Source organism: Tenrec ecaudatus, chromosome 2 (genome assembly GCF_050624435.1).
Source record: "Tenrec ecaudatus isolate mTenEca1 chromosome 2, mTenEca1.hap1, whole genome shotgun sequence".
Taxonomy (NCBI): domain Eukaryota; kingdom Metazoa; phylum Chordata; class Mammalia; order Afrosoricida; family Tenrecidae; genus Tenrec; species Tenrec ecaudatus.
This window is the reverse complement of record NC_134531.1, coordinates 39665997-39680981: the sequence shown is the minus strand read 5'-3', so window position 1 is coordinate 39680981 and position 14985 is coordinate 39665997. Positions and strand designations below refer to the sequence as shown.

At 47.3% G+C, this 14985-nt stretch overlaps 1 protein-coding gene across 1 annotated transcript; it reads right to left on the bottom strand.

Annotated features, from left to right (window-relative positions):
* Positions 1-300: 300 nt before the first annotated feature.
* PTGER4 (prostaglandin E receptor 4) lies at positions 301-14266 on the bottom strand. Its single transcript, XM_075540967.1, has 3 exons — positions 13736-14266; positions 12346-13262; positions 301-2469 (listed from the first exon to the last, which is right to left on the bottom strand). Exons 2-3 carry the CDS (start codon positions 13219-13221, stop codon positions 1876-1878), a joined length of 1470 nt encoding a protein of 489 aa, XP_075397082.1. The 5' UTR covers positions 13222-13262; positions 13736-14266; the 3' UTR covers positions 301-1875.
* Positions 14267-14985: the final 719 nt, after the last annotated feature.

The following is a 14985-nucleotide window of genomic DNA, read 5'->3' as shown; positions in this document are numbered from 1 at the left end:
AAAGGGTCACAGCATTAGGAAGGTTGAGAACCACTGCCCAAGAAAGGAAGGAAGGAATGTGATAAAATGTTACCAACTGCAGATTCTGGGCACAGCATTATAAAATTAAGGGGTACTTCCAGCACACAGAGCTTGGTTTCTAAATGCCATTCTGCACCAAGTGGAGCAAGAGCTCTGAGTGTTCTTATAACTTTTCTCTGAAAACTTAAAAAAAAAAAATCAAGTCTAATGGGATACAGAAATGAATGACCCAGAGCAAACACAAACCACACAAGTTTTCCAAAAGTGAAGATATAGAACTCAGATTGAGTGTATTTATTTACCGAAATCTCCAAAATTATTTCAGTTTGGTTCAGCTTCTTGAAACAATATCAATATCAGGCTCAGAATTTCATTACAACCAATCAAGAAATTCACAAAAACACTTTAAGCAACAAAACATGCTTAACATTTCTTTAACAAAGGTCCTTCAGATATGTGTACACTATGACTGGGGATCACACAAACTGAGCGGGGGACCAAGCTCTGCACCCTGTATGTTGATAAACAATTAGGGTGCCTGTGAAAGACCATGCACTCCACACTTCAAAATAAAGCTCATGAGGGCACAGCTTGCCCTCTGCGTAAAATGTGAAGTGTATTTCTATGCAATTCCCTAGAAAAGTAAAACTATACACACTTTTTGGGGAGGTGGTGGAGGGACAAGCAGCTTAGACTTTTTACTTTTATATGACACATTTCAATTATTGGCTATTTCCTACAGATTTATGTACATTTTTAAAAAGTATCAGTTAGTGAGACAAAACTTGAAAATATTGACCAGGAAGTTTGCTAGGCTCACCTGAAATCACAGTTTTCTGGATAAATAAATGTAGCCTCACTAAACATTTCTCACTATATGTATTACATAGTGAGAAGTTTAATAGTTTGGTCTCTATATTCATGTTTGGAAAGAAGCTTAATAGTTTGGACTTCTATATATTCACGTTTTAAATAGTATATATATATTTTTTATTTTTTAGAACTTTCTTAGAAATGCATATCTCTTTTATAGATAGTAATCTCACTGAATTTTCAACACTTTGGCCTGAACTTGCTTAAGACAAAAATATCTAAGATCTTCAACTTCAGCTGGTTATACTGAGAGGAACGGGGTAACCATATTTTATTATACCTTGTATTAACAATAAACCTTCTCATGGAGAAGAAAATACTTTAAATACTTTAAGTCATATTTACAACAATACAAATTCACATTTTCATGCTTGAGTGAGACATTTAAATCATCCCAAAGGTAGGCCTCATAGTTTGTTGTTGGAATAGAGCCCTTTCTAATGCCTGGCCCCAGGCGCCCTGCGGGCGGGTGGCCCTAGTGGTGCCGCCCAGGGCTGCTAACCACAGAGCCCGCAGCTGGAAACCACCAGCTGCTCTTCCGGAGAAAGATGAGGCTCTCCACTCCTGTAATGAGTTAGTCTTGGAAAACCACAGGGGCAGCTCGCCCCTGTCCTGCAGTGGGAACCGACTGGACGGAATGAGAAATACCTGGTCCTGTGCTGTGTGCACACAGCGAACTCCGGATGCCATGGAAAAAGCAACCTTTCTGCCTTCCGTCCTCCCATCTAGTGGAAACACAGGGCAGATCTTCCCAGGGTTGACTGGCGTGGAGGGCCGGCACGCATTGTGCTTCAGTCCTTGGGACACATGCGAATGGAATTCTTAGTTCGGAAAGTGCTCAAAAGCCAGGCTGTTGGCTTGTGCGGCTCATAGGATGAAAACAGCCCTTCTGAGCACAGAGCAATGCGTAGGTCTATGTCTATTGCACGGGATCTAATAAGGTTCAGAAGCAGTGCTGAGTTTTTTCCCCTTTCTTACCCACTATATACACTTTTCTGAGAAGTTCAGTGTTTCCTTGGGAAACGAGACTTTCAGGGAGCTCGCCTTTGGGGCAGCCTCAGCTCCGCTGCTCCCACCAACCTCATCCACCAGCAAGACACTCTCCGAGTCCTGCCCCTGGGAGGAGTCTGAGGTCTCTGACATTCGAAAAGTCCTCAGGGAGGTGCTGTCTGTGGGGGCCATGCCCATGCCCATGGCAGGCACGCCTGGCAGCAGATTCCTGCCTGCAAGGCCGTTGTCGCTTAGTTCTGGGAGGTAAAGGAGGGTCTGCGATGTGCTGCTGATCTCCCTCAGCTCCCAGGAGACGAAGGAGCGCGAGTGGCCCGACAGGGCAGACGAGGCCCGGCGGCTTTCGGAGCAGGGCTGGCTGGAGCGGTCTCGGTGGCCGCCCCCAATGCGGCAGAAGAGGCACTTGATCTTCTCCACCACTTTCCTCAGCACTGTCTTCCGCAGGAGGATGTATATCCAGGGGTCCAGGATGGGGTTCACAGAAGCAATGCGGATGGCCTGCAAATCGGGGTTCTTGCTGATTTCCTCCAAGCGCTGCTGATACAGCTGATTGACGAACACTCGCACCTGTATGGATGAGAGGTCCACACGGAGACGTTTAACGACTGGCCACACACTCCAAAGGCATGTCTATGCAGCGCTCAGTGGATGCCCTCTTCTGGTACCCAGTGCCCAGGAAAAGGGCAGCCTGCGCAATCACCTCGGGAAAAACAGGCTTTGAGCCCAGTTGACGGTGGCTAAGACTAAAAAAGTGCTCGCGGTTAACAGAGAGGTCAGCCCACCATGAGCCTGAGGCAGAGAAGACCTGGCGATGTGCCCCCTGAACACTACAGCCCAGGCAGCTCTGCGGGCAGTTCTACCCTGCCCCACGCGGCTGCCCCGAGGCGGGGCCGACTCATCGGCGCCCAACCGTGCAACTTTAACCGTCTTTGGTATATGAAGGGGCTTCCGAAAGTTTATATTTTAATTCCATTTCCCCACGATTTTTCTTGAAGCCCCCTCGTATCTTCCCGAGATCCAAGACGGCCGCACCCTCACAGCCGTATTCCAGCTGCTGTTGAGTATATTCTAAATGAAACCCACGCGGCACATCCCCAGCTTACCAACACAGAACATCCCAGCTAGGCCTTTTAAAAATAACAGAAAGAATCTACTGAAAACGTTTACATCACTGTCTAAATACACCGTCCCAAATAATCAGGATTAGTTGTAATTTTCCGTACAGGGCAAGGGTCTGTTTCCCAGTTACAATAGTAGTCTGCCATGCCTCTAATAAGACACCCTCTCCAATCCGTTTCTTTTCACCGACCTTGTCCCCTGGAAGGAACCTAGGCATCAGTACCAAAGCAGCCCTCCAGCGACCAGTCTCTCTCCTCTCCAGTCCTTCCTCCAACTACCCTGAGATTATTTCTAGGACAAAGAGCTGCGCACCTTTGGTGACTCCTGGCGCATGCAAACTACAGTTTGGCACCTCTCCTAAGACTGAGGCTCACGTGCCCCTCAGGGAATTCACCTGCGACTGCAGTCAGAATCAGCCCACCTCTGCTTCTTCGAGGCACTGTCTACCAGGTGAACTACAAACAGACACAGACAGGAGGGCTGACAACAACTTGCACTCTGTGAGCTGTTAGGGTCAAGAGCAGGTAAGGTAGCTATAGTAAAAAGGAAGATACCAAAAAGACTCTAGAACGCTGTTTGCTATTTTATTTCTATTTTTGGCAGTTACAAAATTTGCTCTGAATTCATTTTTGTGCATTTCATGTCTTAGTGGTAAGTACTTAATGTGGGATAGCCATTGTACTAGCTTCTCAGGACACAAAGTAACATTCCCCCCCCCCCCCAATCCAAATTCATTGCAATCAAGTTGATTCTGACTGAGAGAGTGTAAGACTGCCCGTTTGGATTTCTGAGACTGAAAATCTTTATGGGAATATAAAGACTCATCTTTCTTCTGGGGATCAACTAGTGGGTTTGAACTGCAGACCTTGTGGTTAACAGCCCAACTTATAACCCACTATGCCATCAGTGGTCCTCAAAAGGAACATTAAAACTACCAAGTTCACTGTCAATGAATCTCTTCGGACAGACCAGAGTAGAACAGCCCCTTTGAGTTTCAAGACTGTCAATCTTTACTGCACCAGAAAGCCTCATCTTTCTCCTGTGGAGCAGCTGGTAGTTTCAAACTGGTGACCTTGTGGTTGTTAACAGCCCAATGCATCACCTACTATTCCATCTCAAAAGTAACACACCTGCCACTGCAGCGTAATTGAATGAGCGGGAGTGCTATGAACAGACAGACATGGCTAACCCAGACCTGGGGCGGGGGACACCACAGACGCTTCCCAGAGGAAAAAGCTTGCAATGAGCTTTGAGGAAAGACTTGTAGTTTGCTAAAAGCGAGGACATACCCTTTCAGCTATATGTAAAACCATGTGCAAAGTCACGGGAGAATGGAATGAAATGCCAACATCTGGCAACGCCAATGAAAAGCATGGATTTGAGTAAACCGGAGGAAGCCCGTCATTCGATCCCTATCCCAGGACACGCACGGAACCAGGAAGCCCAAGCACCTGTTAGACGAACATTCTTAAATTCGTTCTTAAAGCAGTATTAAAAAAAACCACAACAATTTAAAAAGGTCTTTTAATTCCAATGGGATCATTTATATGAAAACTCCATTGCCCTTTATTATTATAGCTTAGGAAGAGGATACTTAAGGACCATAAACTGGAGAAAGAAGAACTCCTAACAGAATCGCTGGAGTCACTGGAAACACAGGGAATCCAGGGCAGATGATCCTTTCAGGACCAGTGGTGATACTGGGAGGGTCGAGGGAGGGTGGGGTGGAAAGAGGGAACCGATTACAGTGATCTACATATAACCTCCTCCCTGGGGGATGGACAACAGAAAAGTGGGTGAAGGAAGACCTCAGACAGGGCAAGATATGACAAAGTAATAATTTATAAATTATCCATGGTTCATGAGGGAGGGGGGAGTAGGGAGGGAGGGGAAAAATGAGGAGCTGATGCCAGGGGTTTAGGTGGAGAGCAAATGTTTTGAGAATGATGAGGGCAATGAATGTACTAATGTGCTTTACACAATTGATGTATGTATGGATTGTGATAAGAGTTGTATGAGCCCCCAATAAAATGATTAAAAAAAAGAATAGCTGGAGCCATTTAATTGGTGTAGATAGATAACCAAGAAATAGGTTAAATTTTACTTCATTTTTTTTCTCTTTGAAAAGTGAGGGATGTTTAACAGATATTTTGGAAAGATTACAATTTGGATAAAAGGAAACTTAAAATGTTTAAAGCAAGATGTGATGAACCTGGAAAATTCAATTTATTGAAAGCTCTTCCTGGGTGATACTGGATCAAAGAGGTGTATCTGTATTTTTATTTCTTCTTCAACTGAAATTTAGACTGTAACCAGCTATTGGTCCATAATCCTTAATTGACAAATTTCTGTTGTTCATTTTTTGCTGTTTATTCATTTTGCTCTGTTTAGGGAACGCATATAATTACAAAACCTGATCTAAATTTATTTTGGCAACAACACCTGAACCGAACATACTGAAGTTATTTATAGGCTATCACACTGTTGTGAATATTCTTGTTTTGTACCAGTTTCAGTCCTGGTGGGGATATTACCCATTCCATATGACCTTACTAAATGACTTCTAAAATCCAAGAAATTCTGAGTTCTGAAACACTAAATGTTTTGGATAAAAGAGTATGGTCCTATAAAGTTTGTTGAAGAATAAAATGATTAAATGGTTATAATTAAGGTGAAATTAATACTTTGATTCCTGGAAGGTGACTAAAGAATGAAGTAGAATAAATAGCATAAATACACAAACATATACATGCAGTATGTCTTCGATTAAATTTACTTTTAGAAAATACCCTGGGATAGATGATGATACCAAGACAAATCATGATTAACTTTTTTATTTTTATAAAAACTGGTTAAGAAATTGTCTTTATTGAGACTCTCAGCTATGCAGATGCACCAAACTACCTCACATCTACAAGCCTTTTTCTTTTTTATCAGACAAGGTGTTAGAGACCCAGAAGCAATTTATCTATCTATCTATCTATCTATCTATCTATCTATCTATCTATCTATCTATCTATCTATCTATCTATCTATCATCTATCATCTCTAATCATCTACCTACCTACCTATCTTATCTATCCCAGGCCTCCAGATTCACATCCTTTGTTTTGTTCCACCAGGGTGACTTTTTGTTAAATAATTATCTCCTGACATTGGAATTAATGATTAAAAGTATGAAGAAAGTATCTTATTCATATCACATACTATGTATGCTCCTAAGGGTAAATGAAATGATGAACTAAAAATCTGTTGGTACCAGGCCCTGTGTGTAGTCTCTATCAAAATCCATACCCATTGCCAGCGTCGCTCTGACTCGTACTGACCGTAATAGAATGTTCGTTATGGGGCAGATAGCCCCATCTTTCTCTCCCAGAGCATCTGATCGGTTCGAATCCCCTAACTTGAGGTTAGCAGCCCAGCACCTAGTCCACAGCGCCACCAGGCTCCTTTTCGGTCAGGGTCGACTGGAGACTTCGGGCCTGTAGGTGGCAGTGTTGCTCCACTTGGAAGTTTTGGTTCTGCAGCCGGGCCCCGCCCCCAGCAGCACTTGGCCCAGTCACCTCTAATAACACTTTTTCTGGGCAGAATCTTGGTTCCTTCCGAACTGTGCATTTCTGAGACTTTAACACGCAATTGTTTAGTTCCTGGCTGTTTCTCCTCACAGAAAAGATCGTTATTACTGAAAGTCATAGCTGAACGCATTTTTTTTTGAAACTAAAATGGGTACAAAAAGAATGAGATTTGCCGTTTTTGAGAAATGTCTTAGGAGTTAGTAAATTATTACAAAATTTCGGTGACCCTTTAGGAAACTCAGCGGGGTTTTCCAAAAGAGAAAAGAAGAGGAAAAGAACAATTAAGAAAGCCTAACAGTGAAGGAGGCTCTTCAGTCAAGAGGTAATGAGCCACCAGGAAAGACTCATCGCCTTGCCTCACTTTATCCACCGCAGAAATTTATTTCGAGTACTGTAGCCGAGCTGGAGAGGAAGCTGTATTAAAGAATGCTCTGAGAGTCCCTTGGGGTGCGGGGAGGGGACGCTTACAATCAGTAAAAGCCACTGAACCTGGCCGTTTAATGCGATTGTCAGTAAAGGGAAACTCACAGGGCAGTAAAAGGCTTCAGAGGGGTGACCAGAAGTCAAAACCGAGTGAAATGCATTCTCAAGAGGTGGTCAAATGCCCTTGCTTTAGACTTTAGAATACATTCTCCACAGAGACTTCAAATAAAGGGAGGGAGGGAGAGAGAGAGAAAGAGAGAGAGAGAGAGAGAGAGAGAGAGAGAGAGAGAGAGAGAGAGAGAGAGAGAGAGAGAGAGAGAGAGAGAGAAGGCAAAAAGCTGAAGGGGAACTCCATCAGCTTCATAGTATTTGACAAAAAGGCATCAACCTCTGCTTTACTTTGAAGGCAACTTGACAGACTGTCTCCACAGGGGGATAACCAGAGTAAGCTGGAAATATCCAAAGCCCCACTTGAAGTGTCACGTGGGGAGGTGAAAGTGATTTGGGGAAATTCCTGGCCAGTAGGCGCTCTGTGCTCCTCAGAATAAACATATTCAGTTAGTTCTTAGTGTTGGGAGAGTGTGCTGTGTTTAAAATAGAACCTCTGAGTCAGGGGGGAAATACCTTAAAAGAATTCTCTGAACACCAACAACAGAAAGCATACATACTCTCCCCATTTTAAAAACTACGGTCTATTTCTTCGTAGCTACACATTTGTGCACGTGGCGTGTCACGAACACTGGTGTTTATGACAGTGTTCTAAATTCCCTGAGAATGATTAGAGATTAGAGTGCAGGAACATCAAGGGAATAGCACTGAACATAACTTGGAAAAAAGCGATAGATTCCAAATAAGAAGTGACGATGACGACAAAGCTTTAAGGGAGGCTTAGTCTTGTTCCTGAATAGGTCTTATGGGTCAGGTGCTCAGCTGCTCCGAAAATGTTTGCGTCTACCCAGAGGCATCTTGGGAAATAAAACCTGGTGCTGTAACTGAAAAAATCAGCCATTGGAAACCCTACGAAGCACAGTTTGATTCTGACACCCAGAGTTGGCATGGCTGGGAGTCAACTTGATGGCCACTGATGTATCTTGTAGGGGTAAAATCCCCAACTTCAGAATCATAGTGACCTCTGCTCAAATCCTGGTGTTGCTTCTTAGCATTTATGTTTGAATGGTTAAAGACTTTGTGCAGTGTCTTGCATCTAATATGCATGTTGACTGTTGCTTTTTCTGTAACCTCTTTGTGGAAACTTGGCCTTCAGGGAAGAAAGAGATCAATAATTGGCAAACCACAGCATAGAGGTAACTCGGGGTGTGGCTAATGCCATGGTATCACAACCGTACAATGCCTGCTTCAGAAAAACCTGTTGGCAGATTGTCTACTTGAAGGAGAATGTAGAATCCTGATATGACAGATTTAGTAATTAACTGTCAACATTATAAAGCTTTCCACTAAATGACATGATCCTGTGCATGCAGGCTACTCATTGTGTTCTAAGCACATAAAAGGCATTAATGCCTGGGCTCAGTTACCCAACTGCCGTGTGAAGAGTCCAACATTGACACAGCTGTTACTAGAAGTTCTTAACACTTTACACACACACACACACACACACACACACACACACACACACCTTTAAGTAAAAGTTAGTGGAAAGAGTACTTGACTAGGTGGAAATGTAAAAGATCAAGTTGGTCCTTCTTGGTCACAGATTGATGGTCATTTAGGATAGGGTCACTGCCTACATAGACATTTATTTCTAAAGTATTTCTCTTCTTAACTATCACTTCTAGCATGCTAATAAGAGAACCGCTTCTGCTTTGGAGAAAGAAATCATGTTAGTTCACTGAGACCCAGGCTTGACAGGCCAGCAAAGCACAGTGAGGAGAGAATCAGACTATGACTCACCCAGTACATTGTGGGATGATTTAGATTCTTCATCCACTAGCTGAGGAACGTGAGGTGTGGGGAGTGGGCAGAAACATTTTCTTCTAGGACTTTTTTGGTACTCAGATGGAATGTTGGATAAGGAAATGTCTTACTTTTTTGTGTTCCTCTGTAATCTTCATAGTTCTGCAATTTCATACCATGAAGAAAAATTGCTATTTTTAAATTTAGTCAATTTTATTAAAATATACTAAAAAACCTTCAGATTTTGCTGTCATAATACTTGAATTTTTGGCATTAATCTTGTGTCTATTAAGGCTATTTCCACTCATCTGAAGTACAACCACTTGTGCTCTATGACTGCATCCAGTCCGGCTTCAGTAAACAAAAGTGCATCCGTTTACCAAGTTTCCATCTGCTTTTGTAAACCTTGGCATACCCATGCCGGTGAAGACTTTACAGAGACAGCTAGTTTATAAAAAGCACCAAATATCCAGTCACAGGAAACTGTTTTCCTAGGGGCATGCATTTTATTCAAATAAGGCACAAGATTGATCCTATCGGTCATTCCATCCCTGACAGAGTTGAATTCTTGCTATTTGAGAGTCAGGAGAAAGAAAAGAAACCAACAAATACAACCTATGCTGGTGTGAGTGTGTGCATGTATGTGTGTAAAAGAGAGAAAGAGAGGGAGAGAGAGAGAGAGAGAGAGAGAGAGAGAGAGATCATGCCTTTGTAAATCCTACCCTGTCACTGTTGGTCCTGAGGCAGAATATTTGATTAGCATGTTTATCCTCAACTGTGGTAATTACAAAATTAGTCAGTCAGGCAGATCTAGCTACTTGGCTGATTGACGATGTCTTGCTTACATCTTCCCAAAGCGTGTGTTCCCTTTTTGTGACGTGTGAACTCTTAAGGTTGCTTCCGCCTTCCTTGTCTTTAAAAAGCATGATAGCCTGGCTCGAAAGAGAAGAATGGACCACATTCAGTGAAGAACTGCTCCCCTGCTAATTCTCGCCACGCTCATGGAAGATTCTACGTATACTTCTCTCCTTACTGATTGTGACCCTCTTCAGAGAGTTTTGCAGGCACGGCACCGTTCCTTATTCCACCCGTAGTTCCCACCTTTTCTCAACTTTCCATACCTAGCTTAATTTCTACTTATGATATATATATGTGTGTGTATATATGCACACACATATATATCCTGGATAACAAAGTTCACTTTTTATATTAGATTTAAAAGCAATCATCCTACAAGGGTCACTGCATTCCACTGGCCTCCCCTAGTCCCTGGTACCCCCAATTTTTCAGGAGCTGCTCATTTCCCCTATTTGTCAAGCTTTCTGAACCTCCAAGGAAACCCGACTTGCATTCTTAGACTCTCCAAAGAAGTTGGAGGATTTGAGTTTCCTCAGATCAGATTAGCAGCCTATGATTTGATAACGTTCAACTAGACATTTTATTCCTTCCTTGGAACCGAAAGTAGGTCCAGCTGCTTTCAATGTCAGATACTTCAGAAGCTTTCATCTCATGTCACAATGTGAATATGAGAGGCAAGACAGGAAAGCCCAAAGCATTATAAGCTAAGCTAAGGAAAACAATGGTTACGGAGTAAAGGGGTCTTTGAGCAATGCTGCATTATGGGTGGGTGGGAAGTATAGAAAGGCCCTCCCGCAGCACTAGTTTACAGGGAAATTAATTGGAAAATTGGATTATGAATAACCCAAACTAAAGGTTAGAAACTGGAGCTGCTGCTACTTATATGGGCACTCACTTTTTATAGCGGCATGCAAATGCTTCACCAGCCCCATAACGTCTTAACTGGTATCTGTTTTCACGGCGAACCTACTTCACATCTACTGTACAGATTTGATTATATACCGAGTGGGTAGTATTTTTTCCTTATTTAAATGTGGGCGAGTTGGAAACGACAAACAAAGCTCTTATGATTCTTACCTGCAGCTTCTCAAGTAATTTCAAAAGTCTGGTGATAAATAGCTCAGGGCCAGGTTGACCTCAGGATGAATGAGCTGTTTGTGCCTCTCTAGAAGCTGGGAGAAAAGCCTCGTGTATACCTGTGCTGTGAGCAGTACCTACATGTGCTTACCTCCAACCTAACCAATTAAAATGTACGTGCAGGTCCCTTTAACCTTACAGGAAGGTTCTGTAAGTAGCAGGCACTCACTTTGAGAGTTACTGCTCTGTCAAACCTAAGACAGAGGCCACTGAACTGGGGCCCCGCCTGCAGGAGCTGGACCATTTTTTTCACATTCTCGCTTTATTCTGAGGTGCTATTACAGACAGGAAAATACATTTAACGCTGTGAATCACACCGGGTCCTGGAATGGTTTAAAGGCTTCTCTGGCCAATTGTATGTACTTCTGTTTAAAACAAATTGGCAAGAAGCTACTGCACGCTGGCTCCCAGCCACTTCTAAGTTCTTTCCATTTTTCAGTCACTTTTTATCAGAGAGGTAGCCAGCTCTTTCTGAGTTGGTAGTTTTGAATTTCGAGAAATGCTGAGTTTTGAGAGATGGAAAAGACAGAACTGATTGCTTTTCTAGACAAAAACATTAACGTTTATCTGCTTGCCTGCTTCTAGTACATTCTGTTTAAGTCACAGGCAGTGTAGATAACTAGGCAGGTTATGAATATTGCTGATCATATTTGCAAAATTAATCCAAAGGAATTCTTTTGTTTGTTTTTTTGTTCAAAGGTACTTTTAAAGAAGAGGTTGTTCTATGAGAACCAAGTGGGCCCAAACACTGGTGGGACACTGGACCACCGCCCAAATTAGAAGTTTTCTAAGGGAGAGTCAGGATGTAGTCTTACACTTGTTAAGTTTCCAAGGGAGGTCAGATAGGTCAAGGTTTACCAAGAGCTCTGGGGTTTTGATTAGACAATAAATCCAACTAGGTCTCCACTTCAGTTTCTCGAAAATGGCACTCTATACTTATACTTCAAGGCCTCCCAAATCTCTCCCAGATCCAAACACCTAACATTCTACTAAATCATATCTCCCCCAACCCACTCTCCCGAAGGAACTGTGCACAAGGCAGAGATGGCCGCCTAGGCTTGATGGTTCACATCCTCGGTGTGGAGGACAGGCCAGTCACACAACTGTGCCTTTCCCTCTACGTGGGACGGTGAGAAGATGTTGCTGGCTGGCTCCAGGCCAAGGTCAGGCAGCTAGCGAGGGGTTGGGGCTACCCGCAGGGGGAAAAAGGAAACCTAGCATCCGGGGGTAAAAGAAACTCCAGGTGGGTGGGAAATGCACCTGTCTGGGTAGGAGCAGGGCAGCGTGGAGGTCGGGCCTGCTCTAGCTCTGGGTTCAGCCGGGTCCAGCCAAGGTAAAACAACAGCCAAGGAAATCAGCCGCTAGGCTCGGTGGGGAGGAGGGAAGGGAGGGAGAAGGCTCCGGGCCCGGCACTCACCACGAGAGGGATGGAGCAGATGAGCACTACCAGGGAGGTGGCGATAAGCAAGATGACCATCTGGATCTCGGCGCCCGCGATGCGGCGGAAGCTCCGGCGGCGGCGAAAGTCCAGGAGGCGCGGCGGGGCTGGGGAGGTGGCGGCCGGGTGGCCTCGGCTGGTGGTCGACGCCACGGCGGCGGCCGCCGCGTGGTGCTGTTCGGTGCCCAGCGAGGTGCGGCGCATGAACTGGCGGTGCATGCGGAGCAGCGCGCCGCAGACGAGCAGGTTGCAGAGCACCGTGGCGAGGATGAGGAAGGAGCTGAAGCCCGCGTACATGTAGGAGAAGGCGGCGTGCGCCGTCACGTTGGTGGTCCAGTCGATGAAGCACCAGGTGTCCGGGTACTGCAGCCGCGAGCTGCCCAGGCCCATGTTGGGCAGCGCGCAGAAGAGCACGTTGGAGACATAGACGGCGAAGAGCGTGAGGCCGGCCAGCCGCTTGTCCACGTAGTGGCTGTAGAAGTAAGCGTGGTTGATGGCCAGGTAGCGCTCGATGCTCATGGCGCAGATGATGCTGAGGCCCGACAGGCTGAAGAAGAGCAGGATGAAGGTGCTGTACTCACACAGCGGCTGACCCCCGGGCCACTGGCCCTTCACGTAGGTGGCGATGGTCACTGGGCTCACAAGCAACGTGCCCAGGAGGTCGGTGACGGCCAGCCCGCACACCAACGTGTAGAAGGTGGTCTCCTTCTGCTCCTTGCGCGACTTGCACAGCACCACGATGGCCACCAGGTTGCCCACCACCCCGAAGATGAACATCACCGCCGGGATGGTCACGGGGTTGCTCGGGCGGTCAGAGGCAAAGGAGGCGGACGCATTGGCCCCCGGGGTGGCCATGGCGGGAGCCGGCGGTGCGAGGCAGGGGTGCGCGGCTGGGTCTAGGGGAGAGTAGCGGAGGCAAAGGCACGGTGAGTGGAAACGTTCACTTAGAAGGCGTCCCCTCCGTTCCCCACTAGCAGCACGCGGACGAGGCGCGGGAACAAGTCAAGTCTAGGTGGGAGCTTGAAGTCAGTCCAGTACCCCCCCCCGCCCCCGCCTCCCATGCTTCCCCCAAGTGAGGGTACCCAAATCGCCGGCTGCCGAGACGTTCTACCCAAAGCACCACCATCCAGCTGATAATTTATAGGCTGGTGCTGCCCTTCACCGCCTCTCCCCACTGCCAGGACGAACAAAGCTCATCCCAAGGGAAAGTGCTCGCTATTGTTAGCGGCGACACAACCGAGTCAATACAATGCTCATTGGAACGAGTCCCTGGCGGAAGACTGCTTGGAGCGCGCGCTCTCGCCCCACGGAGCGCCCTGGGGAGCGCCGGGTCACCGCGCTCTCTGCCCCGCGCCCTGCCCCATCTCACCTGCAGCCGCTGGGCCAGCCTCGTGGGTCGTGAGGATCGCCTCCCTGACGCGCAGGACGAGCCTCGACCTCCACGCAGCCCACCTCCAGCTCAGTCCAGAGCTTGCCAAGCCTTCGCCTCCGCGGCTGCCGCGTTTCCGGAACTGGGTTCAGAATGGGCAGCTTTCAAACCGTTTGAAGAAGTGACCTGGGCAGGGCAATGGTCCCGTGAAGGCCGCTTTGGGATCTCTTGCTTTACTTGTTTCCCCCGGCAAACTGAAGCCGCAGCTTTGCGTTGCCCGCAGGTGTCCGTTCAGGTGCGCGGCCGCGCGCGCAGGCGACGCGGAGCTCTGCCCTCGAGTCCACAGCCCTCCTCTTCAGTCGCCCGCCAGCGCGGACGGCTACCGGGGCTGCCGGCTGCCGGCGCAGGAGCTGCAGGTGTCCTGGGGAAGACTCGGGGTCCTCTCAACCTGGGGCTCTGACGTGGGGCTAATCATCCTCCTCCTCTCCCACAGCTCAGCTGCGAGCTCCGCTCCGCCGGTCCAGCCTCTGTACAAACTTTTTGCCAGCTTCAAATTTCCCTGGCGGAGGCGGAGACCGGCGGCGCGCGGCTCGGGCTCCTATTGGTTGAGCTGGAAGGGGCGTGGCGCTGCTCGGCCGCCCGCAGCCCATGGCTGATGCTCCAGCAGGAAGCGGGCGGGGCTCGGGCGAGCGGGAGGCGGGGCTTCAGGCTGCGGAGTCGCGCGGCGCCGCCGGGGGGCGGCTGACAGCGTTTCTCGCCCAGGCCCTGGCCCAGGGCTGCCAAGCTTCGGGTGCCCTGCGTTCTTTCTAGCTGAAGGTGCACGGATGCCGCCGGCAGGGCTGTTGGGAAACCCGCACGCTCCCGGAGCATCTGCTCAGCCGCTTCTGTGCACCGCTGGGACGAGCGCTTGAAACCAGTCCCCAGCTCTGCTAATTCTCGTACCTTCTGCCTGCTGGTTGCACCTTTCAGGTTCTGGGAAGGATGGGCAACTACTTGAGACTCTCCCTTGGAGCACCTGTATAGGGTCGCTATGGGTCAGAATTGACTAGATGGCAATGAGGTTTTCTCTTTTTTTCCCTTGGCGAGGGGGGAAGTGATTGCAACACCAGGCAGGGGAGTGGCGAGTGAGGGAAGGTGGGTGGTTGTGTGTTTGGGCGCGCGCGGGCTTTGTGGCCCCGGTCAGACTTGGGTGAGTGCAACGGAGGGAGGGACCTTGGGTGGTTGAAACCAAGAAGCATCCAGCCTCTCAC